Raw genomic sequence first — 23,198 nt, forward strand, 5'->3', positions numbered from 1 at the left:
AACGCAACGCGACTGATAAATGTCCCTAAAAATATAAACTTAACGACCTTTTCACGAAAATTTAACAACACTTGAAAAATATTATCAAACAAAACCATTCTAAAAAGCACGTAATTCACAACTGCAACAGTTAAATTCGTCGGAAGACTGCTTTGCTATAGTCTGAAGATAGGGTTTTCACAGGTGTCAACCATTACGTCACTTTATCGAATTTTAAACCAAAAACTTCATTAAATCATTTTCGCTACCTTTTAAGGTAGGCGCATTGTTGTGATAAACGTATTTACAGTTTAATTTTGTTGTTTATTTACTTATTCTCCAGATGAAAACAACACTGATATTTATTCTGCTGCTGCAACTCACGAGAACCCAATGGATAGACCCCCATAGCATGGACACGAATCACAAAAACAGACTGCCAAATCATTCACAGAAGACCTCTGATGAACCCATGCACAACCCCACAGCTGTCAAAGAATGTGTCTCAGATGTACACCTAAAACGACTAGTTCGTATAATTTTAAATAGCGCTTATTTAGATAACGACATTGGGTACCACGAAGGTTACATAAATATTAAACTAACGACTGTCGAGCACCAGTTTTTGGTAAATTTTTCTCAAAGTACTAAAACTGAGGACAATATTTTCAGTGAAGTCAGTTCCATTTTTGAAAATGCGCTTCACAAACCCGCAGCTGAGAGATACCAAGAGCTAATTTTATCAATGCAGGAAAGGATATATGAAATACTTTTTAATCCAACTTCTACGGCTTTAATTGGATCTTTTCTTGCTTTATATCTGACTTATAAGTTGTTAAAAGCGCAATTTACCTGGAAGTCTATTGTCAAGTACTTTTTATTTTTGGCATATATTGTTGACTGTTTTGTAACATACTTGGCGATTGTGCGGGTAAGTTACTTATAATTTTTTTAACAAATTGGTTATTTGTTTATTTAAGGATGAAGAGATCGACAATATGGTGAATATTAAAAAATTAGGGACAGCGCCGCCTGAATGTGACACAACAAAAATGTCTTGGTGGAATTTCCTAAAAACACAAGTTGGTAAGTAATACTTTATTAACAAAAACAGTTGTATATATCATTTAACAAATTTAATACAGAATTATTTTTTCTTCAAAAGTGACTCATAATCAGGAAACATAATGAAATTATTTAAAATTGGACCTAATATAGCTATAAAATTCTCCCCATTTTGGCCTTGAGTAATTGTTGCTAATTCTTCTTTTGACTCATATGTATTCTCAGGACTTAACTCATATTTGATCCGACCTATATGAACTTCCATTTTTCCAGATCTTCTGATTACTAATTTTCCAATTTGCCCCTCTAACATACCACTTAATGGATAATCAAAGAGTTTCTTAACATTAGGGTCATCACTGAGTCCTTTCCCAGCAAAAGAATCAGGCAATTTAACTAAAGCTAAAGCAGGATTTTCTTCACTATACATATCACTATTAAACGGTTCTGGTAGAACTGGACCAATATTATCTTCCTCCTTCTTCACAATTATTTCCTTCTTCACTTTTTTAATCACATCAGTACCCAGTGTAAGTGGTGCAAAAGACATTTTTTCATCATCACTATCCATATCACAATTCGCCAACTCATGCAAAACAGCTTCTTCAGCTTTTTGATTTATATTCCACGCGTTTCGATTTATCGTAGGTAACACCATGTTAGAAACCGAATTGTTGCTGCTGTCTCGCAAACTAACCCTGTGTTCCGTGTGAGAATTGAGCCTCTTAATTTCACCCGTACCTTGTGAAAACACACTAGTCGATTGAATATACTTCGGTTCGTGATTTTGTTTGTCATTTTTGCCCTTATGTAACGTCTTCTCTCGGCGTTTTTGATCGTTTTTCTTGAGAATTTCCTTCGGTTTATCTTTGTTTCTGACCACATTGAGGTTAGGTGTGTATTTACTTTTCGATTTGCCCAAACCGAGACTCAAATCTCGAGGCAATTTTAGTGATTGGAGGCGGCTGCTCTTTTTATCGTCCATTATTAACAAAATAAATTATAATTTTATAACTGTATTTACACTACACGTTTGTTTTGTTTGACATTTGTAATCATTCGTGGGCTGTCATCATAGAATACCCTCACTATAGAATACGATCTCCAATGCTTGTATGTTGTTCCTAATGAACGCCTCTACTGGTGTGGTACGGAACTAAAATCGGCGCCAAATTTGAAAGGGAATTTTGCTAATAGATTTTTTTTTATATTTAAAGGGAAAACATTGTTTGTGCATTTTTATATGTTAGTTTCAAAATGCCAAAATAGGCTTTGAAACCAACATATAAAAAGACACAGACACAAACAGTACAATAAAAAATGTGGAATATTTTCCAAACAATATATTTAACCGTAACATTGAATAATTAATGAAAATACTACTACAAATAACAATAAAAATACCATAATATGACAAAATTCTAAAAGTACCAAAAAGTCAAAGAAAACAGTGCAAAATAAAACAGCATAAGAAAATATTTTGAACAGAAATCGCATGATAAACGAGATAATGAAACTGGCTTGCCCTGATAACTTACATTTGTACTTTTATTTAAAATAATAGAACAAATAGTACATACCTATATACACACCTAATTATTACCTATATACAACTTAATAAAAGTGTGTAGATTTTTAAAATGCAAGTAAAAAACATGTATTTGTTGCAAGCAGAATATTCTTAACAAAATAGCCACTACATTAAAATAACAAAATAAAGTCTGAGACTTTTTAAAACTAAATTAATTTTTAATCTCCCATCAGTAGAAACGCAAACTGCCTTTGCACTTTTTGTTCATACCTTAAGAAATGTGACAATACAATCACTTTGATAACATAACAATAGGTTAAAGATTTAGACAACTCAATGAAAATCTGGAGATTGCAATTTCGACCTCCTTAGGTATCACAGTACAATATATCTCGGTGGTAATGTTCGAATATTTAACCTCATATAGCCATCATTTTCTTCTGGTATGCACAAAACAAAGCTGATTAATAACCTGCAAAATGCAAAATTATACAAATGTTCTATTTTCTTTTAAAACGTAAATATAATTTTTGCATTTCTGTCTCCAACGAAATTGATCTGTTCGGTTCTTGCCTACCAAATACTATATTACTCAGTTTTTTCATGTATCCAAAGATAAACACTCTTACAAATAAATGGAAAAGTTTAGTTTTTAGTTCTTCGGTATGCAAGCATTCCTGAAAATCAAAATCAATTGTAGTTCGCAGGTGGCTTATAATCCTTCTAGAAAGAGAAGAATGATAAATTGCAGACGGTAAAAGAATGCGCAGGTGATTATGAGTCTCAATCAGAGTTTTAATCACCCCCACATTCGTATATTGTAACCGTCTGTTTTTATCATCGTACTCTTTCTTTTCCACCAAGCCATGATACTGTATATCTGGATCCCCATCGTGCTTTAAGTTAGATCGACAGATTTCACAGCCAAGTGGTTCTTTTGACATATGTTTGACTAGAAATCCGCTTATGTAGCCTATAACATTCTGGTCATAAAGTTTATCCTTCGTTACAGTATCAGGAACTGGTGGTGGTTTCCACTGATCTTCGACACATTTCCGATTTATTTGAAGACCAAGAAACTCCCGAATTGTGATCACAAATGAGTCCTCATCTTGTTCACAATTAGAGCCACGAGAATGATAGGAGCAAAAATTCTTCATCATCAATGACTTATAAAATGGCACGAATGCTCGACAAGTAGGATTTGTATATCGTCCTCCATATTGTCTTATTTGACCAAAAAAATTTTCCAACGGATCTTGGTTAAAAGCTCTTGCTGGGAAAAAGTTATAGCCAAGTTTCGTTAGAGTTTCCTTGATAATCATAAAACCATTTAAAGTACGATACCACCCCTGTAAAACTGGGGGTTTTGCTCGGTCTCCAGCTTTACGTGGTACAAATCTCATGTTGCTGAACATGCGTTTCCCTTCTAGCCAACAAGTGTGATGGTAATTTTTAACTCCTACCAATTTACGTAAGTTCTTACCACCGCAGTCTCCAAATCCTCCATTAACACTGTCAAAGACAGAATCCATGAACATAAACAAATCGGAAGTGTATTGAGCATCAGGCGGCAGGATTCCCCCAAATGTCCGGCTGGAACAGAGATTTATGAAAGAAGAAACACTACGGCTAAAGACCTGTGAAGCATAACGAACTTTCATTTTTTTGCCTCTTAAGTTAGGCTTCACATGGTCTATGGTGATCTTTGGCATCATTCTTAGGTTGTCACCCAGCGTCTGATCTAATCCATATGCCTTTTCAAAAAAACTCCAAGAAGCTCTTCTCTCCACACCTGCTTTATCTACATAAAGCAGATCTTTGGTGAGAAGATTGTTCCGCATACTTTTTAGAAGATGAGGAGGATCAAAGAGAGGGACAACTTTGTGATCACCAATTTTTATCACATTCTCTTCAGTTTCCTCTTCATTTTCTAAAATAGCACGTCGCCTGGTTTCCTGCAAAAGTATATCGATTGCAGCACTGTTTGTAGTGCTTTGATCACAAACCGAAGCAATGATGTTTAAGCCTATCGCTGTTGCTTCTTTCACAATCTCTTTATAAAAACGGACAATGTTTACGGCAGCTAAAGAACTTTTACAAAAAGCAAAAGCAACAGGTTGCTTCCACCTTCCAAAAATTCCTCTAAGCATAAAGACGCAAACATGGTCTGCAATTTTTTCCGTCCTTGTTGTACCGTCATCTTCAAAACCCACAACTCTGTCCTCACAAGGCAAGTAGTCAAGGTGAGGCTGTATGGACATCTCATCGAAGATGAGAGTACACAGATTGTACTTGGGGTCCATTTTGCGACGTACTTGCTTTCCGAGAACTTCGAATATGGGTTTGTTGATACCCGGTTCTATTGGAACTCTATTTAGGGTTGCCCTCAGAGTGTCAATAGACGGCAACGTAAACATTTTAGACAGAAGTTTGTACGTCTTCGGGCCATGTTTCCATATGGCAATGGCGTCTGCCTTTTCCTCAAACGTAAAACTCCTGCCTTTTGGTTTACGATTTACGTTCCTAATCTGATTTTCGAAAAACCGCTGCTGAACAGGAGTCAACCCTTCTACGAGATCAACCAATCGTTGATCCCGAACAAATTTCCTTGCGGACTGTAGGTCATGTCTCCGCTTTTCAGCCTGCTTTTGCAAGCGGCCTACTTGTTTTTGCAGGCGTTTTGCTTCTCTGTAGAGTTTTACTTCGTTAGACGTAAAATTGGTCGTTGTCCGCTGTTTTACGCCTATGCGCTCCAAAATTTTACCTGCAAATGTACACAGGTATTAATTAATTGCATCATTTTTACTTTATGTACAGTTCTGTTCAATGAAAATTATGTTACATGCAGTTATAAGTTTCTTTAATATCTTTAAACAAATTATGCTTATCGTTATTAGCTCAAAATTAGATAGACAATCAAAAATTATTAGTAAACGAACATAAGAGTTTTCATTAAATTAAAATACATACGTGGAGTCGTTGTAGTTCTCAGAGAAACATCCCGGGTCTGTCTAAGTGGTGTACTTCTGCTTCCAACAAAATCTAAAAATAAGTAATAAATATTTGTTATTGAGACTAATAATATTTTATTTTCACTATTTTTAAATTCACAAAAATACATATTTAAAATCACACGGTGAAAAAAAATACTCCTAACGTATATCAATATACCTTAAGTTACGCCACTGCTTTTTCACCTATTTGACACATGACATATGCGTGACATATGGTTGGTAGAAACGCGAGATGACGCTATGCTGTACCACAGATTGTTTTATAAACACGTGATAAAGTTTAACAATCTACCACATTTTTATATGTTGTAATCGTTTGAAAATTTGTTTTTGGAATTACGAAATTATGGTATCAAACTTTGCAGTTTCTTACCGATTTTTGAATTACTTTGTAGCCCTGAAGGTCCAGCGCAAGGTAGCTCATTGACCCCATTCTCCTCTGTAAGTCATAATATTATTTTTTTTGCCATTTATTTTTTAGCATTATAATACCTCCAAAATTCAGTTGTCGGGCTTGAATGCCACTATTCCGTATATTTCTACGCTCCGGTGTAGTAGTTGAACCTATAAAATGGAAAACCGTTCATGTTATAGTAAAACACTTGTAATATTTACATACTTTGAGAATGTGGGGTTCGTCGAATACGTGGCGATAAATTCGCCATGGAGTAGAAATCAGGGCATTCCTTCCTTGGGGTCAGGAAGATGAGATCAGTTGTCTGGGGCACTACAGTGGACGCATCAATTTTACTTGCCTCCAGTGGTGATGTAAGTAGAGTATCATCTGTAAGTACACATGTCTTAATATTTGTTTCGTAGTGACTTTCAATTTGTTTTTACCTCGAGGAGGCAAAATCGTTGGTACCGCAGATTGATGCAGCCTTTGTGTACCTTGGACATAGTCTTCAGCCCGAAAATGTTGGTAGCAAATGTACCCTCTCCGATAAATTTGGTCATTTGTTAAACCCTCGAATTTTGGGTTATTGGAGGCTTTAACCCATGCCATAAACCTATCTAGACCCCGTTTCGGATGTGGAAACCTAAATATAGGGGCCATCCTGTTCCCACATTTATAAATTGCACAAGTTTTGTGCGTTTTTTGTGCTTCCATTCTTTTTTCTACAAACATTTGTTATAATAATGCTATAAACAATGAACATAAAGTGAAAACATTTGTATACTTACATTTTTTTGTACACTACACAACACAACAGCTACAAAATGCACTTAGCAACACGATAAAAATAAAACTGTTGTGTTTCTTTGGTGGTGTGGGGGTGTTAGGGGAAAGTAGTGTCGTGTGCAGGGATGTGAATTCTAAAATTTTGAAAATCCGCGCGAAGCAGCGTTTACAGGTTTCTTTTCATGCGACCCCTGGTGAGTGGGTAAGAAAATACGTAATGAAAGGTACAAGCGCAGCCTATACCACATTAGCTTCTATTGTAGGGTTTTCTATGGCTGTCATTGAGGTTAGCAGCGCTTGCGCATTAATAACATATGGTCACTAGATAACGTGAATTGCTTTTTCAAAGCATGGGGAATTTAAACCAAAACAAGAGTAGTAACTTTTGCGTTCTCGGTGTGGTATCTTGTGTATACAATTAAATAGGCGTGCGGTACCACCATGATGACGTAAAATATTCCTATTTAAAAAAAAAAACAAAATTATGAAAATAAAGGACGGAAATATGTTTGTATACTTTTCCCTCTCTACTAAATTCCTCAAATAGAGGCGCCAAATTTGAATAATCATAATTTCAGCATCCACTTTTGTGGAAAATCCATGCAAAGCGTATTACCAAGCCACATACAACAATTACATGTATCTAATTGCGCCGTCTAAGGTTTTAACACGACAATTTCGAACTCTTGTGTTGGAGCCTTTCGGTGATATTGGAGAAGCCTTTGGGAGGTTTGGACGTAGCATGTTCAGTAAGTTCTTACTGATTGTGTTTCCTGTATTGATATTCTTTGTTTCAGCAACATTGCCATGGGGTTTAAACGTGGTGTTATTTCCTGTGATGTTGGTAACCACAGTTGGGATAGTATTTATTATCTTTCTTTTTATTACTAAGCCACATTTTAAAGTCAGCTTATTTCATTTGTTTACAATTGAAATGGGGGATTCTGCAACAAATCAAGCTATAGGAAATTCCGAAAATATTCGAAGAGGGATAGCATTTACGCAAGGTCGCACTAGAAATAGAAGGATTCGTGGAAGAGAGGTAGGGTTGTCTACAAACCATAGAGCTTTAGTTGAAGAGGTTTCAAATAATAATTCTTCAAGTCGTGACGAAAAAGAGGTAATTAATAAGGAAAAACAAATAGATAAGGGAAAACAGACTGCAATTAAGAATGAAGGTGCTAAAAATGGTGAATTAAGTTCCGAGACCGTTGAAATGGCGACTTCGTAAATTTTAAATTTTTAACAGTTGTTTCAAAATGTGCTCTCGTCGTGATTTGTGACATGTATTATTTTTATTTTGTTAAGGTATTAATTATTCAGCCATGTACAATGTATTTATAAGTCAAAACAAACTTTGTTAGCTTGCTAATGTAACATAAGTGTAAATGGTTTATATTTTTCTGAACAGTGGATAATATATTTAATTATTTTATTAATTTTGTTTTTAAACTTATTCTTGAAAATGTTACAGCAACCTGTAATTTTCGTGTTTGACAGCGTTGACACAAGGTGGCTAGATGTGGCCAATCAATACAAATTTTTAGTTTAAGAATGACGTCATAATTTTAGTCAAATTTATTACAAAAATAACGAAAACACAAGTTCATTTTGCAAAAACCATCGGCCAGAAGTGGTTCGCGTTACTGAATCAACGAAATGGAGCAACTAAACCCTAGAATCAGCCGCAGACAGTTAACCATATAACCTCTTTCTTTCAAGCAATCAAGCCAGTTTTCCAAAAATGCCCGAACAAAGCAATGATTATCGTGTAGTGGTCTTTGGAGCTGGAGGTGTGGGCAAAAGCTCTCTCGTTCTGAGGTTTGTTAAAGGCACCTTCAGGGAGAGCTACATTCCGACCATCGAAGACACCTATCGACAAGTAAGTCAAGCCACAGTTTGAAACAGTCTGGCTCTCATTTTTATAGTTTCATTTTATTTTTTATTTCAGTTTTGTTGCTTGGTTTTGTTACTTGATGTAATAATTTAAGCGCTTGTTATTTTTTTGGTAAGTTGTTGTTTGCCTTTGGTTTAGAGTGGAGGTTGGAGTTCTTGTAATAATGTTGGTTGGTTTTTAGGTAATAAGTTGCAACAAGAATATATGTACTCTTCAGATTACTGACACGACTGGCTCACATCAGTTTCCTGCTATGCAGAGATTGTCTATAAGTAAAGGGCATGCTTTTATTCTGGTTTATTCAGTTTGCAGTCGACAGAGCTTGGAGGAATTACGTCCCATTTGGGAGGTAATACGCGAATTGAAAGGACCAGATTTGAGTCAGATTCCCATCATGTTGGTTGGGAATAAATGTGATGAAAGTGCGGAACTTCGAGAGGTGAGTACCATGTTCTTTGGTTAAGAACAAAACATAAATTTCTTTATACTGTTGTTATTATTTTATTAATGTAAAAATCGTATTATTTCTTTGCTGTTTAAATCACATCAAAATTTAAATACGCCAGAAAAATGCATATATGATTGCGCCATATGGTCAACACTATTTTTTGTAATAGAAAATAATATAATAGTTGTAAAAATGTTGTTGTATTGTTGGTAATGTTTAAAAAACTGCAAGCCAAAAATCACGAGATAAATTATGAAAGATTCTAGAAAACTAAAAATAGATCGAACATTTTTAAAAACTGCATTAAAATTGAAGTTGTGCTATTGTTTCCTAATCCACCATGGAAATATATTAATTTAGATTAAAAAAAAAACTTTGATTTAAATTAAGATTGTAGATTATGTTATAACTTTCATGCCTGTTATCAAACTAAAATTTTCGCCTATATTGAATATAATTTTTGTGCACGCAATTGTGTTAGATTCATCATATTTCGTTAAAATAATCCCGTTAAAAACGCAAAAATAATATTTCTAACAAAAACGAATTTTGACATTTCTTGATTCCATTTTACTTCCTGAGTGTAAGCTAAGCAAGGATTGTAATCGAGTCCATTGGACGACTGGCTACTTTTATGTTTTCTCGACGTTTCATGATCCTTTGAATACGAAAAATAAGTCTCCCGTTTTCATGTCTGCCTGTCTGACCTTCGAATCCGTATCCGAAACTACTAGACCGATTGTTGTAAAATTGTATATGTGTGTTAGGAAAATTTTGTCGATGATAAACTGCTAACCAAAATTTGGCTAAACATTCTCATGAGATCAACTCCAAAATTTACATTAGTACATGTTATTTCAATTTTATAAAATAAGACAATCCTATACATGTGGTTTATGAATCTGCGATTAGTTTTTACCATAGATATCCATATTTTTAGGAAAAAAAAAAATAAATAAAAATTAAATTGCATAACAACAAATGCCCTGAAATCTTGCAGACGTTTTAAGGTGATCGTAATCAGGCTAAATCTATTATTCTATACTATAACTATGGTTTATGAATGCACTCATAGATTACTTATACAGGATGCCCCAAAAAATAAATAAATGAGGCAGTTTATTGTATTGATTAAAATCAATTTTTTCTCGAAAATTTGGGAATATAATACTGTTATTATTAGTATTACACTGCATCTATCCAAAAAAGTGTTTTTGCAAAAATGTTGATGTCAGGACAAAATTTTGTAATGAAAAAACTCACTTGAAACAAACATGTAGCATGCTTCTTTACATTTACTTTAATATTACATAGATATTATCTTTATTTTAACTTAACAACTTTTAATTTTTTGAAATCACAATTCATTGTTTTTTTTTTAATTTTTCCATTTTTCAGTATTTCGGTTTCATAATTTTTTGTTTTCTCAATTTTTCAAGTTCATGATTTTTATTTTGCATTTTTCGATTTTTTAATTTTCATTTTCTCGATCTTATATCACAATTTTTCGTTTTGTCCTTTCATTTTTTTTTTTCAATGTTTCGATTTTATAATTTTTCGCTTATTCAGTTTTGCAAGTTTAATCTTTGATTTTGTAATTCCCCGATTTTCCGATTTCTTTAATTTTCAACATTTCGATTTTACAATACATATTTCGTTTTTTCGATTTTGCACTTTCAGGTTTTTTTAAATTTCGCAATTTTTAATCGTTTTCAATTTTTGATTTCTTCAATTTTTCAAGTTCTTGATTTTCAATTTTACAATTTTGCAATTTCAATTTTTATGATTCGAAAAAGTGAAAAATCGAAAAACTAAAAAAGCGAGAAATTGCAACATTGAAAAAGTGGAAAGAAGCGAAAAATTGAAACATTGAAAAACTAAAAATCTAAAAACTTGAAATTCAAACAAAAAAATTAATGAATCGAAAAATTAGAAAGGAGAAAAAAATGAATTGAATCGAAAAATTAGAAAACCCAAAAATTGTAAAATCGAAAAATTATGGAATCGTCAAAATTGTAAAGTCGAAAAACTGTAACATTGAAAGATCGATTAAATATCGAGAAATTCAAAAATTAAAAATTGAAAAATTGAAAAAGTGTAAAATTTTATCATTATTACGTATTTAAAATAAAAATTACAAAAATTGCGAATCGAAAATTGAAAAAAAATCGAGAAACTGAAAAATCGACTATTGAAAAAACGAAAAATTAAAAAATCTAAAATTTGAAAAACCAAAAAATTGAAAAATTTCACATTGAAAAAAGAAAAATAATACAACTGGAATATTGGAAAACCGAAAAGTTGAAAAAATAAAGAAAATAAAACCGTAACGAAAAAATGCAGATTGAAAAATTAAAGTAACGACAAATTGAAAAATCGAAAAATTGCAAGATCTAAAAATTGAAACATCCAAAAATTGGAAAATTGAATAACTGAAAAATTTTAAAATGAAAATTCGAAGAGTTACATATTGTAAAATTGAAAAAACGAAAAACTTAAGAAATTGAAATTGCAAAAATCGCAAAATTATAAAAATAAAGAAAATAAAAAACCGAACGAAAAATTGCAAATCGAAAATTTCGGGAATGACCGATTTTTTTGATCCAAGAAATGACCGTTGTCATTATATGTTTGGTTTTTTTTTCGCAGAATGTAACAAACGCTGTAATATTAAAAAAAAAACATTCTGAATATCATGAAATAAGTTAAAGTATTAAAATTTGTATAAAGTAATAATAATACGCCAGTGTGAAGCTTGTGAACAATCATAAATTAAATGAAATCATTTTTTGTTATAGTAATAAAACTTCATTTCCTGATAATCTAATACGTCTATATTGAAAGAGTAGTAATTTAATAACTCTTATAAATTGTCCACCTACTTCATGACGAGCGTGTGTATTATATACTGTAATTGTGATAATATTCTTACGTAATTGGAATTAATTCACCAAGAAATAATCCGCACATTTACGACATTTCCACCAATATAGTTAACATTTGTCATTTCATTACTATTGAACACACGAGAGGTCATAATAATTATTTATCAGCAGACCTACGTTTGTACGATATGGTATCTACTGAAACGTCAAAGGGGATTTATAACTAATTAAGCACAGTGAAAAACGCGGGGTTTAAACCGAAACAAAAAAATTACGTCAATCCAGCGATCCAACATTTACGTGGGGCATGAATGAGTTATAAAGTCTTGCGTCACATTTTGCGATGTACGAATTGTAGATTGAACGTTTTGTTAATTTATTTCGCACAAAAAATGAACCCTTGTCATTTGTTGAATGCCAGAGTGGAGGGTTTTTCCAGGGATCTCACACTAATCCAAACGCAAACAATTTTCCAATCGTTTTAGTAATTGTTTTCTTATTTAAATGTTACGTATTTATAAATACTTATAACGAAAAATTAAATCAGTGTTTTAGGACGCTAGTAACACGTGATTTAAATGTCACTCGGTTTGGTTTATGTGGTGTATTCTTAATTAAGTGACCAACTAATTTAATTTAGTTTACTGACGCCGTGCTAGATGTCATTCAATTCATTTGTTTTGTGTGCTTTCAGTGAATGGTGAATGAGTAATAAACTTGTTGATATGGCCATTGTTAAAAGTAAGCGTTTTGACGATGAATGGAAATGCCAAATTAGAAAAGAATTTTATTATTAAATGTTTGAAAAATGTTAATTTACATAACGCGTTTACACATTTATACAACTTCTCGCTCGCTCCACAAGATTTTTAAAATTTTAATATTTACCAATTTTAATAATAATTTCGAGATTGAAAATGCTGTTGTATTTATATTTAACATATAACCTCGTTGAAATATGGTGTTATGGTTATGGCATCATAGTTTTTTTTTTTTAATGAAAATTTTTTACGATACATCAACTACAAGGATATGTTAAATAATGATCTATTTAACACTTTTTATATGAAAAAGGGCAAGAGTGTATCACAAAACTGAACTTCAAAGTCAAACATGTCACAAAATTAGTCTAACTTTAAAGTTGTTAAGACGGAACTTTCTTCACCGTTGAAGCATTGAAAGAGATCAAATTTTTTAGTTAAATTATAAAATTAGATTCTGCGAATTTTATTTTTTGTTGTGATAATTCATGGAAGTTAAAATAAAAATTGCGGTGGATCATGCATGCGTATGTAAAAATTATCATTGTATAACAAAATTTAAAAATTAGATTTGGAAACTACGACACAAATTACTCTGAAATTTTGCACATAGTTTAAAGTTATCGAACTTGCTACTCAAAAATCATTTACTCATCCGCCCTCAAAATATTCTCGAGTAAACGTCGCTTGAAAATTATAGTGGTTATTGTGGTTTAATAATATATCCATATGTAGCATAGAATTGTTTGTACAGGGTGTTGAAAAAATGTGAATGAAGAAAATGCATTTTATTGATTAAATCAAAATTAATCTTACTGGATATTTTCTCAGAATTATGAATCTGTGTTTATTTATGCTGAATGTCCACAAATAACTAAGAAAATCGGGGATTCATCAGGGCGCATCCAACATTTTCAGCAAAATTTTAACACTGCACCTCGAGATGTCTTTCTTTTTGAAAATTTTCTCAGAATCTCGAATCCGTGCTTATTTTTGTTATATGTCTACAAATAACCATTTTTAGTGCAATTTTTAAAACCGTTTAAATCGGCCCAGGGAGACGTCTATCTTATTGAAAATTTCCTTTAGGTTATGAATCTGTACTTATTTTTTGCGATGTGCCCACAAATAACTCAGAAAATCGAGGTTTCATCCAAACGCAGCCACCATTCTTATCAAAATTTTGACACTGCACCAACCGGCCCAGAAAACGTCTATCTTATTGGAAATTTTCTTAGGATCTGGAAAATGGCGGATTAACTCATCAGTGCGTTATGTGGGCGTTTCGGGAGTCCCAAAAAAGTAACAAAAAATTCTTTATGATGTAGATTACGAAAAAAATGTAATTTTATAAAAGTAAAATTAGCAACACTATATACACGGAACTAGTGCGTGAATACTTCGGGCTTACTTTCTGATTTCTTAGTAACGATAGTGACTGAAATCCACCTTTTATTTTTTTTAGAACAATAACCACAACAACCAGTAGTCATTAATTGTTGTGCATTATTATTATTAATAAAATAAGCTGTTATTTTTCATTAATAAATAAAGCAAAATAACATTAATGAAAACAAAACCAACAAAAGAAAAATCCATTAAAGCATAACCAACTAAACACTAGAGAAGATCGTCAAAATTCCTGCCTTGTGCATATACAGGGTGTTATTGAAAGGTACGTACAATAAAATTGACTGTTCTTCGCAAAGTCTAAGAAGTCTGAAAAACTTATTTTGTGTTATCAAAATTGTAAGGGGAAAATTAACCCTTATCCAACCTTTTTAGACGCTACTGAGAGATAAATTAGGTAAAATTAATTTATTTTAGTAAATCCTAGCAACTGTAACAATAAAACTTTTGTCAAGAGTAAATGTTGCTATAGAAACGAGAGATGATCTTTTTATCAGAGGCGTACAACGAATTTGGACAGAAATTTTAATAATTTTTATCTCTAAAAGGAGAACACTTTTACCTGAACGTTTTTTAACTTTTAGCACCCATACTTCGAGACCAATTGCCGATTTTATTTTGTACGTACCTTTCAATAACACGCTGTAAATAAGGTCGTAATGTTTCCAAATTTTGATCAGTTTTTGTACTTGCTAAGATAAAATTGATTTTGGCAAATGACATACCTTCTAAGAAAAGAGAGGGTGGGTGGGGCTAGTACTTGCTAAAATAAGCCAGATTTTGGCAAATGACATACCTTCTAAGAAAAGAGGGGGTGGGTGGGTCGGGCAAGTACCTGTTAAGACTGATTTTTGGCAAATGACATATTCTCTAAGAAAATAGAGGGTGGGCGGGCGGGGCTAGTATCTGCTAAGATAAGACTGCTTTTAGCAAATGACGTATCCTCTAAGAAATTTTATTAAATTATTATCAGAAAAAACACAGGCTCCAAAGCACTTTCAAATCCTTTCCAAAACAGGAATACCTACAACCTCAAGATTGTTTTAAATTTTTCAAAAAAAAAAACGGGCCCCAAAATTAACTCAAAAACAGGTCAGATCAGAATTTTTCAAAAAGAGAACACCAAAATCTCCCAAAATTCTTTTAAATAATTTATAAAAAAATCTCCATGGGCTCCCAAAAGAATTCACCATGGGTTCCCAAACACTGCGGTACTCAAGATCTTTTCGTAAAAAATAAAACACTAAAAGCTTAAAAGATTTTTGCAGGTTTATCCAGCAATAAAACACCAGATTCCTTTAAATTCATCCGAAAATAAAACACCAGGGGACCTAAAATTAACTACGAACATTTTAAACGTAGGGCTTTGGAAACTTTGACAATTTTTGATACGTCAAACATTTTTAACTGCTAATTCGATTTGTGCTGATTTGTACCTTCGCATTATATCAGGCAAACATTGTTGTCAAATGGGATTTTATCAAATTATTACAAAAATAACACAACCATATTTTTGTACATTCTATTACTAGTTATTATGATAATGAATATGTTGTTTAGTTGTTAAACGTATCAAAAGAACCAATTTTAAAATCATAACACCACCAAAATGTGAGAATGAATTTTTTTTACTATTTTCCCCAGACTCACTAGTCGAATGTTAAGAGCGCAGCGGAGAATTATTCCGCCATTTTCCAAACACCTGGTATATCCACAAATAACAGAAAATCAGGGTTCATCAGAACGCATCCACAATTTTTACTTCCCGAGCGGAAGCACCGATCTTTCATGGCCCCTAGAAGACGAAGAAATAGGTCTCCCATTTCCGTCTGTCTGCCGTCCCGGATTTTTATTAGATAGATAATCTCCGAAAGTACTGGACCGATTGTTGTGAAATTTTTTACTTATGTTAGAAATATCATGTAGATGGTAAAACGCTAACCAAAATTTGTCTAATCATCCCCACCACTAATGCGATGACGTCACTTCAAAATTGTACATAGTAAATGGGTCTTAAATAGTATAAAATAACATAGTCCTACACGTGTAGTTTATGACCCCGAATTGAGTTTTTACCTGATACGTCCAGATTTTTGGAAAAAAAAATCAAAATTATGAAACAACATTTTGCAATTTAATTTTGAATATGCTAACCCGAATGTTTTGAAATATTGCAGATGTTTTAACACTATAAAGAGCATAATAAATGTTTAGTCAAAATATATTTGGTTATCCCCTCGAAAAACTTGATGACGTCAGCTCAAAAGTTTGGCGAATAAATCCTATCTAAAATCTACAAAATATGCTGAGTCTGTACTTGTGATATATCACCCCATCCATATTTTTTGGATTTGCATATACAGGGTGACTCAAAAAAATTAATGAATGCGTAAATTTATTTTACTGATTTACTCAGGAACTACAAAACCGAATGCTTTGAAATCTTGAAGATGTTTTAAAATTATCATAAGCATGGTACATTTGTGATCAAAATGTATTTGGTCGTCCCCCTAAAAAATTTATGACGTCACCACAAAATTTTGCTGAATAAATCCTATCTAAAATGTACAAAATATGGTGAGTGTCTTCTTGAGATTTATCATTCCATTCCAATTTTTTCGATTTGCATATACAGGTGACTCAAAAAAATTAATGAATGCGTGAATTTATTTTATCGATTTAATCAGGAACTACTAAACCGAATGCTTTGAAATCTTGCAGATGTTTTAAAGTTGTAAAGAGCGTAATAAGTGTTTAGCCAAAATATATTTACTTTTCTCCTCCAAAAGATTGATGACGTCAGCTCGAAAGTTTGCCGAATAAATCCTATCTAAAATGTACAAAATATGATGAGTCTGTAATTGTGATTTATCACTCCATTCATATTTTTTGGATTTGCATATAAAGGGTGACTCAAAAAAATTTATGAATGCGTAAATTTATTTTATTAATTTACTCAGGAACTGCAAAACCGAATGCTTTGAAATCTTGAAGATGTTTTAAAGTTATCATAAGCGTGGTAAGTTTTTAATCAAAATGTATTTACTCATCCCCCCTAAAAAATTTATGACGTCACCACAAAATTTTGCTGAATAAATCCTATCTAAAATGTACAAAATATGATGAATCTCTTCTTGTCGTTTATCATTCCATTCATATTTTTTGATTTTGCATATACCGGGTGACTAAAAAAAAAATAATGAATGCGTAAATTTATTTTAATGGTTTACTCAGGAACTACAAAACCGAATGCTTTGAAATCTACTGCGAAAAAAAAACATAATAGGCATGCAGTCGTCACGTTTCCGACAGGGAGGGAAGTACTGTCTAAACTCTTTACACCAATTTTTATCATGATTTTAAAACCACACAAATCGGCCCGGCGAGATGTCTATCTTACCAGAAATTTTCTCAGGATCGCAAATCAGAGCTTATTTTTTATGCATGTCCACAAATAACTGAGAAAATCGCGGATTCATCCAGGCGCATCCACCATTTTTAGTGGAATTTTTAATACTGTTCAAATCGCCCCAGGGAGACGTTTATCTTATTAAAAATTTCCTTTAGATTAGGAATCTGCACTTATTTTTTGCAACGTGCCCACAAATAACAGAAATCGGGGCTTCATCCGGGCGCATCCACCATTTTTATAAAATTTTAACGCTACACCAGTCGCTCCAGGAGATGTCTGCCTTCTTGGAAATTTTCTCAGAATCGCAAATCAGTGTTTTTTTTTTTTTTGGCTTTATGTCAACACATGACTGAGAAAATCGCGGATTCATCCAAGCGCATCCATTTTTGGTAAAATTTTTAAAACTGTTAAAATAGCTTTAGGGAGACACCTACCTTATTGAAAATTTTCTTAGTACTACGAATATGTGCTTATTTTTTCCATTTATCCACAAATAACTGAGAAAATTGGAGATACATCCAAACGCATTCACAATTTTTATCAAAATTTTAAAATTACACAATCGGACCGGCGAGATGTGTATCTTATCGAAAATTTTCTCAAGATCGCAAATCAGTGCTGATTTGTGATGTATATCCACAAATGACGCAAAAAATCGCAGATTCATCCAAGCGCATCCACCATTTTTAGTGGAATGTAATACTGTTCAAATCGTCCCAGGGAGACGTTTATCTTATTGAAAATTTCCTTTGGGTTAGGAATGTGTACGTATTTTTTGCGATGTGCCCGCCCTCAAGTAACAAAAAATCTGTGATTCATCCGAGCGCATCCACATTTTTGTCAAAATTTTAAATCTACACAAATCGGTCCAGAAGATGTCTTTCTTATTGGAAATTTTTTCAGAATCGCAAAGTTTTTGTTGTATATCCACAAATAACAAAAAATCACATATTTTGCAATTTTTCAGATTTACAGTTTAATAATTTTTTTATTTTACAAATATCCAATGTTTCTGGTTTTTTCGAGTTTTCGATTTTAAAAATTTTTTATATTTCGATTTTTAAATTCTACAATTTTTCTCGATTTTTCGACTTCTCGTTGTTTTCTTGATTTTTCAGTTTTTCAATTTACAATTTTTCAATCTTTCGTTGTTTCAGTTTTTGATTTTTCAAATTTTTAAATTTTTGATTTTTCGATTTATCCATTTCTCGGTACTTCAGTTTTGGAATTTTTCAAATTTTTTATTTTTCAATTTCTCTATTTTCCGATATTACAGTTTTACGAAAAGTTTTCAATTCCCCACGTTTTTGATTCTTCAATTTTTCGATTTGTAAACATTTCGATTCACCAATTTTTCAATTTTGGCGTTTCTAAATTTTGACTTTCGATTTCTCGACTAATCGATTTTTCAGTTTTTCTATTTTTTAGTGTTTCCATTTTCCATTTTTGAATTGTTCGAATTTGCAAGTTTTTGATTTTTCAATTATTAAATTTTCAGTTTTTTGATTTTTCGACATGGCCGTTTATCGACTTTTTAATTTCTGGATTTTTCAATATTTCGATTCTTCAATTTTTCGAAAATTTCGATTCAATTTTCGATTTTTTACTTTTTCAATTTTTGAATTTTCGGTTTTTTTAAATTTTAGATTACTCGATTTTTCAATGTTTTGATTTTTTTTTTGTTTCGATTTATTATATTTTCGATTCTCAAATTTTCCATCCTTTTTTCACTTTTTTTTTTAATTTTTCAATTTTTCGATATTTTAAATTTTCGATTTTTCGATTTCAGTGCTAATTTTTGATGAATGTCCACAAATAACTGAGAAAATCACGGATTCATCCAGGCGCATCCACAATTTTAAGTAGAATTTTTAAAACTGTTCAAATCAGCCCAGGGAAACATCTATCTTATTGAAAGTTTTCTTTAGATTAAGAATTTGTACCTATTTTAGCGATGTACCCACAAATAACAGAAAATCGGGTATTCATCCGGGCGCATCCACCATTTTTAGCTAAATTTTAACACAATACCAATCGGTCTAGGAGACGTCTATCTTTTTAGAAATTTTCTCAGGATCTCGAATCCGTGCTTATTTTTCCTATATGTGTACAAATAACTGAGAAAATCGCAGATTTATCCAGGCACATCCATAATTTTTAGGTGGAATTTTTAAAATAGCTCTAGAAAGACATCTTGTCGAAAATTTTCTTAATGCTACGAACATGTGCTTATTTTTCCCATATATCCACAAATAACTGAGAAAATTGGAGATTCATCTGAACGCACCCACCATTTTTAGAAAAATTTTAAAACTACACAAATTGGTCTACGGAGACCTCCAGCTTGTTGGAAAATTTCACAGGATTATGAATATTTGCTCATTTTTACTGTATGTCCACAAATAGCTGAGAAATTTGCGGATTCGTGCGGACGCATCCACCATTTTTAAAGATGACAATCATAAAAGCCCCCAAAAACATGAAATTTGAAAAAATCAGAATAGTAGTAAAATTTTGAAAATCTGTACGTATTAGAATTTGTCTCTAGTCAAAATTTCATGACGTCACCACAAAATTATTTATTAACCAAATATTTATAGCATAGCACATTTCAATCATAGGGAAGTTCTGTTTAAATAATTTTGCTGTCATTTGACTGCTTCATATGTATTAAAAGTAAAAAATATAAACAAGCCGCATATAGTAATCGTTACCGCTTATATTAATATAAAAGTTTGTTATTGATTTTTTTTGCGAAAATTTGGGTGCCTAGGGAAAGAACTCCAAGCGGATTCATAAACCACAAGTATGGAAATATGTTATTTTATAAAATTTCGATAACAGTTACTATACACCATAACGTATTTTGTGTCACTTAAACATTGATAAATTCCAAATGAAGTAAGCGTGGAGTATTAGAATTAAATGTAAATGCAAGTGACACTAAATTTGTAATTCCTTCCCCGTTGCGAATAGTAGACAATGGAAAAATTTCCTTGTTTCTTCAGTACCAACTAGAGGATGTTTTTCTTAATCTTAATTATTTATTTCCAAAGCTTGGCATATTAAAAACAAATTTAAAATTTATTTCACTAAAATCAAATGCAACTTCATATTTATTGGGGTTCTGTTTTTGTCGACAATCGTATGTGCTGCACTTGTTAAAATTGTGTGGCATTTTTAGGACTTGTATCATCTTATTATATTTTCTGTAGGTGAGTACATCCGAAGGCCAAGGTCAGGCCGGGGAGTGGGGCGTGAGCTTCATGGAGACGTCGGCAAAGACCAACCACAACGTGAAGCAGCTATTCCAGGAGCTTCTCAACTTGGAGAAATCTCGAAACGTGAGTCTCCAAGTTGGAGGCAAGGCCAACAGTCGAGTCGCCAAAGACAAATGTGACCTGATGTAAGAGCGCGCATGGCGTATTAGAGCTGTCTTGTAATTTTGCAAAGATCGTAGGCAATTTCTGATATTTACAAGCGGCGTCTTGTAAATAGCACGAAATAAAATCGTCTTGTTAACCTGACCAAGCTTTAATGGCCGGGCAAGTGGGAAGTCGTTCCGTTGCGTGTAACCCTTGTTGACTGTTAACCGATAAAGTGCCCATCTCTGTGGACAATATTAGCTACTCTACATGTTTTTGTCCTGTATATAACCGCACATTTTCACTTGCTCGGTCCTAATTTGTTAAGAGCCGACTGCAGGCACTTACATTGATTCGTTTTTCATCGATCGTTTGATGTTTGCAAAAAGAGAAACAGCACCGTTTTACCGTTCATGTTTTTCGGTTTCGATCACGTGATAACTAACAACGCAGTCGGGTCCATCCATCACATGTTGTTGAATACGAAAAGCTACGTTATTTATATGTTTGTGCTATATTCAATTACATTTACATACACATCACATGTCACAATAGCATATCATAAGAGATGTAGATTTACGAAGTGTAGGACGCTAATGATTATTACATTTCATAGGCATTAGAGTATGCATTTGCGAAAATGTTGAAGTAGGTTTAGCGACAACTATGCTGTGAGTTAAGGTTAGGTCGTGCATACTCATTAATGCTGTCACCATCAAAGCACTTCATCGTACGTAATTCCATAAATTATTTGTGATCCCTAGTTATGTGATAGTTTAATTTAATAGCGGACCAGCTAGTTGTTCAGTGCACGTTTGAATTGCTTTGATGGTTTTCACTTTTAAACATTTTTAGACTGGGTGCTAAGCAACATTAAAACAAGGAAAAAATTGTTCGTGTTATTAATATTTGTTATTCACGCTTTATAGTGTTCACTATATGAACTGCAATTGTGATCGATTTATAAACGTATTTATGCAACGAATATATAAAGAACTAAAAAAATAGTGTAGCAAAAATGTACTCAAAAATACTTTTGACTTTGCTCGGTAGAAGCCATTTTACTACATTTATTGCGTAAAATTGGAAAAATCGCTTTTATTAGCAGTACTAAAATAAAAGTCACTTTTAACAACTGACTTTTATTTTACTAGAAAATTGTTATTAATATAGTGAACTTAAGGAACAAATTTGTATACTTGTAGATAATTTCAAGTCGTTTTACTCAAAATACTTACCCAAAAAATTAAAAAAAAAAAACAGCTCAATCTGAATCAATCATTTTATTATGTTGGTGTTTTTTGTTTTGTGTACCAATAAAACAAAGACTGACATCACTTGGTAGAATAAATGCTAGAAATTCCTATGGAATATTCAGTACGATAGTTTTTAGTATCAACAGAATCGCATCTGTAAGTATCATAAACCCTAACATTGATTCCATCATGTCAGGTCAGTCTAGAAAAGACAAGGTGGGCCATCGCTGAACTTCATGTCTACCAAAATACAAAATTGTGACAACGTGACTTACTTATCAGCCTCAAATATCAATTAAATGCAATAATTTGCCTCTGACGTGGGAATTTTTTTCGAAAGGTCACGGTTATCGTTAACACGGACGAGGAAAAGTTCAATTAAAGAAGTAACATTGTGTATAAATTTAAAAGAAAAAAACGAATAATCGTGTTCAAAGAAATGCACTCCTGCAAGAATTCTAAACAAGTTGTTTGTTTCAATCGTAACTGTTATCTGTAACTAGAAACTAAGTAAACTTAGATATTTATTGTAGGAAGTAGCTTAATTTATCGGGCTATTATTATTTAATGTGTTTAATTTTGGAGATCGGTGATATGAATGTGTTAAACAAATAGGTATAAGCGACGTCAAACACATTAAGTAATTATAGTTATTTCTGGAGAAATCGCCAATTGTTATGAGATAGTCCTTAGGAAGTTGTCACTCTTTTCTATGGAGGTGGACGCCATTAAATTTTTATCTCTGACATTTAGATTTTTATCGAGTTCTTAGATATTTCTATCGTTTGTCTTTCAATGTACTTCTTCTCTCTACATGTTAGTCCCATCCTAAAATAATTTCCTTGTTAATATTGCATCTAATAATAGAGTGTTAATTGTTTTTATTAGTATGATCCAAATTTTTACATTCCTCATTTTGTGATGTTGAATTTGTTTGTAAACACAGTTTTATTAACAATAAATCCATTACGAAACATTCGTGTTTTTTT

General features: G+C 32.4%; 4 protein-coding genes and 1 long non-coding RNA gene across 6 annotated transcripts; 3 read left to right on the top strand and 2 right to left on the bottom strand.

The window, feature by feature from the left end:
* Window positions 1-52: 52 nt before the first annotated feature.
* Window positions 53-8,214, top strand: LOC135144081 (uncharacterized). Of its 2 annotated transcripts, XM_064076083.1 has the most exons (6): window positions 53-256; window positions 323-910; window positions 960-1,065; window positions 7,354-7,524; window positions 7,573-7,817; window positions 7,880-7,969. In XM_064076083.1, the coding sequence occupies exons 2-6, from the start codon at window positions 323-325 to the stop codon at window positions 7,883-7,885; spliced, it is 1,116 nt and encodes a 371-aa protein (XP_063932153.1). In that variant the 5' UTR covers window positions 53-256; the 3' UTR covers window positions 7,886-7,969. The 2 variants fall into 2 exon arrangements, with proteins under 2 accessions (XP_063932153.1, XP_063932143.1); XM_064076073.1 differs by having other exon boundaries at window positions 57-256; window positions 7,573-8,214.
* On the bottom strand, window positions 1,079-2,177 carry LOC135144125 (DNA-directed RNA polymerase III subunit RPC4-like). The gene has a single exon (XM_064076121.1). It carries the CDS (start codon window positions 2,027-2,029, stop codon window positions 1,127-1,129), a length of 903 nt encoding a protein of 300 aa, XP_063932191.1. The 5' UTR covers window positions 2,030-2,177; the 3' UTR covers window positions 1,079-1,126.
* On the bottom strand, window positions 2,455-5,788 carry LOC135133413 (uncharacterized). Its single transcript, XM_064061800.1, has 3 exons — window positions 5,776-5,788; window positions 5,549-5,620; window positions 2,455-5,342 (listed from the first exon to the last, which is right to left on the bottom strand). The coding sequence occupies exons 1-3, from the start codon at window positions 5,786-5,788 to the stop codon at window positions 3,076-3,078; spliced, it is 2,352 nt and encodes a 783-aa protein (XP_063917870.1). The 3' UTR covers window positions 2,455-3,075.
* Window positions 5,917-7,053, top strand: LOC135144141 (uncharacterized). The gene is made up of 4 exons (XR_010282995.1): window positions 5,917-6,007; window positions 6,074-6,360; window positions 6,412-6,977; window positions 7,039-7,053. It is a non-coding gene; the product is annotated as an uncharacterized LOC135144141 (long non-coding RNA).
* Window positions 8,215-8,291: 77 nt separating the features above from the next.
* Window positions 8,292-23,185, top strand: LOC135144134 (GTP-binding protein Di-Ras2). The gene is made up of 3 exons (XM_064076129.1): window positions 8,292-8,657; window positions 8,854-9,111; window positions 20,804-23,185. Exons 1-3 carry the CDS (start codon window positions 8,520-8,522, stop codon window positions 20,996-20,998), a joined length of 591 nt encoding a protein of 196 aa, XP_063932199.1. The 5' UTR covers window positions 8,292-8,519; the 3' UTR covers window positions 20,999-23,185.
* Window positions 23,186-23,198: the final 13 nt, after the last annotated feature.

Source organism: Zophobas morio, unplaced genomic scaffold (assembly GCF_036711695.1).
Source record: "Zophobas morio isolate AGI-343-1 ecotype UQ-CSIRO unplaced genomic scaffold, CSIRO_AGI_Zmor_V1 ptg000004l, whole genome shotgun sequence".
NCBI classification, from domain to species: domain Eukaryota; kingdom Metazoa; phylum Arthropoda; class Insecta; order Coleoptera; family Tenebrionidae; genus Zophobas; species Zophobas morio.

What these genes read in the sequence shown, in the direction of transcription:
- LOC135144081 (XM_064076073.1), top strand. Translation starts at nt 323, where the DNA reads ATGAAAACAACACTGATATTTATTCTGCTGCTGCAACTCACGAGAACC. An exon ending in TTTCCTAAAAACACAAGTTG is followed by an intron (nt 1,066 to 7,353) that starts GTAAGTAATACT and finishes TCATAATTTCAG; the next exon opens with CATCCACTTTTGTGGAAAAT. An exon ending in GTTTGGACGTAGCATGTTCA is followed by an intron (nt 7,525 to 7,572) that starts GTAAGTTCTTAC and finishes TCTTTGTTTCAG; the next exon opens with CAACATTGCCATGGGGTTTA.
- LOC135144125 (XM_064076121.1), bottom strand. Translation starts at nt 2,029, where the DNA reads ATGGACGATAAAAAGAGCAGCCGCCTCCAATCACTAAAATTGCCTCGA.
- LOC135133413 (XM_064061800.1), bottom strand. An exon ending in GAGAACTACAACGACTCCAC is followed by an intron (nt 5,343 to 5,548) that starts GTATGTATTTTA and finishes GTACATTTGCAG; the next exon opens with GTAAAATTTTGGAGCGCATA.
- LOC135144134 (XM_064076129.1), top strand. Translation starts at nt 8,520, where the DNA reads ATGCCCGAACAAAGCAATGATTATCGTGTAGTGGTCTTTGGAGCTGGA. An exon ending in TCGAAGACACCTATCGACAA is followed by an intron (nt 8,658 to 8,853) that starts GTAAGTCAAGCC and finishes GTTGGTTTTTAG; the next exon opens with GTAATAAGTTGCAACAAGAA. An exon ending in AAAGTGCGGAACTTCGAGAG is followed by an intron (nt 9,112 to 20,803) that starts GTGAGTACCATG and finishes TATTTTCTGTAG; the next exon opens with GTGAGTACATCCGAAGGCCA.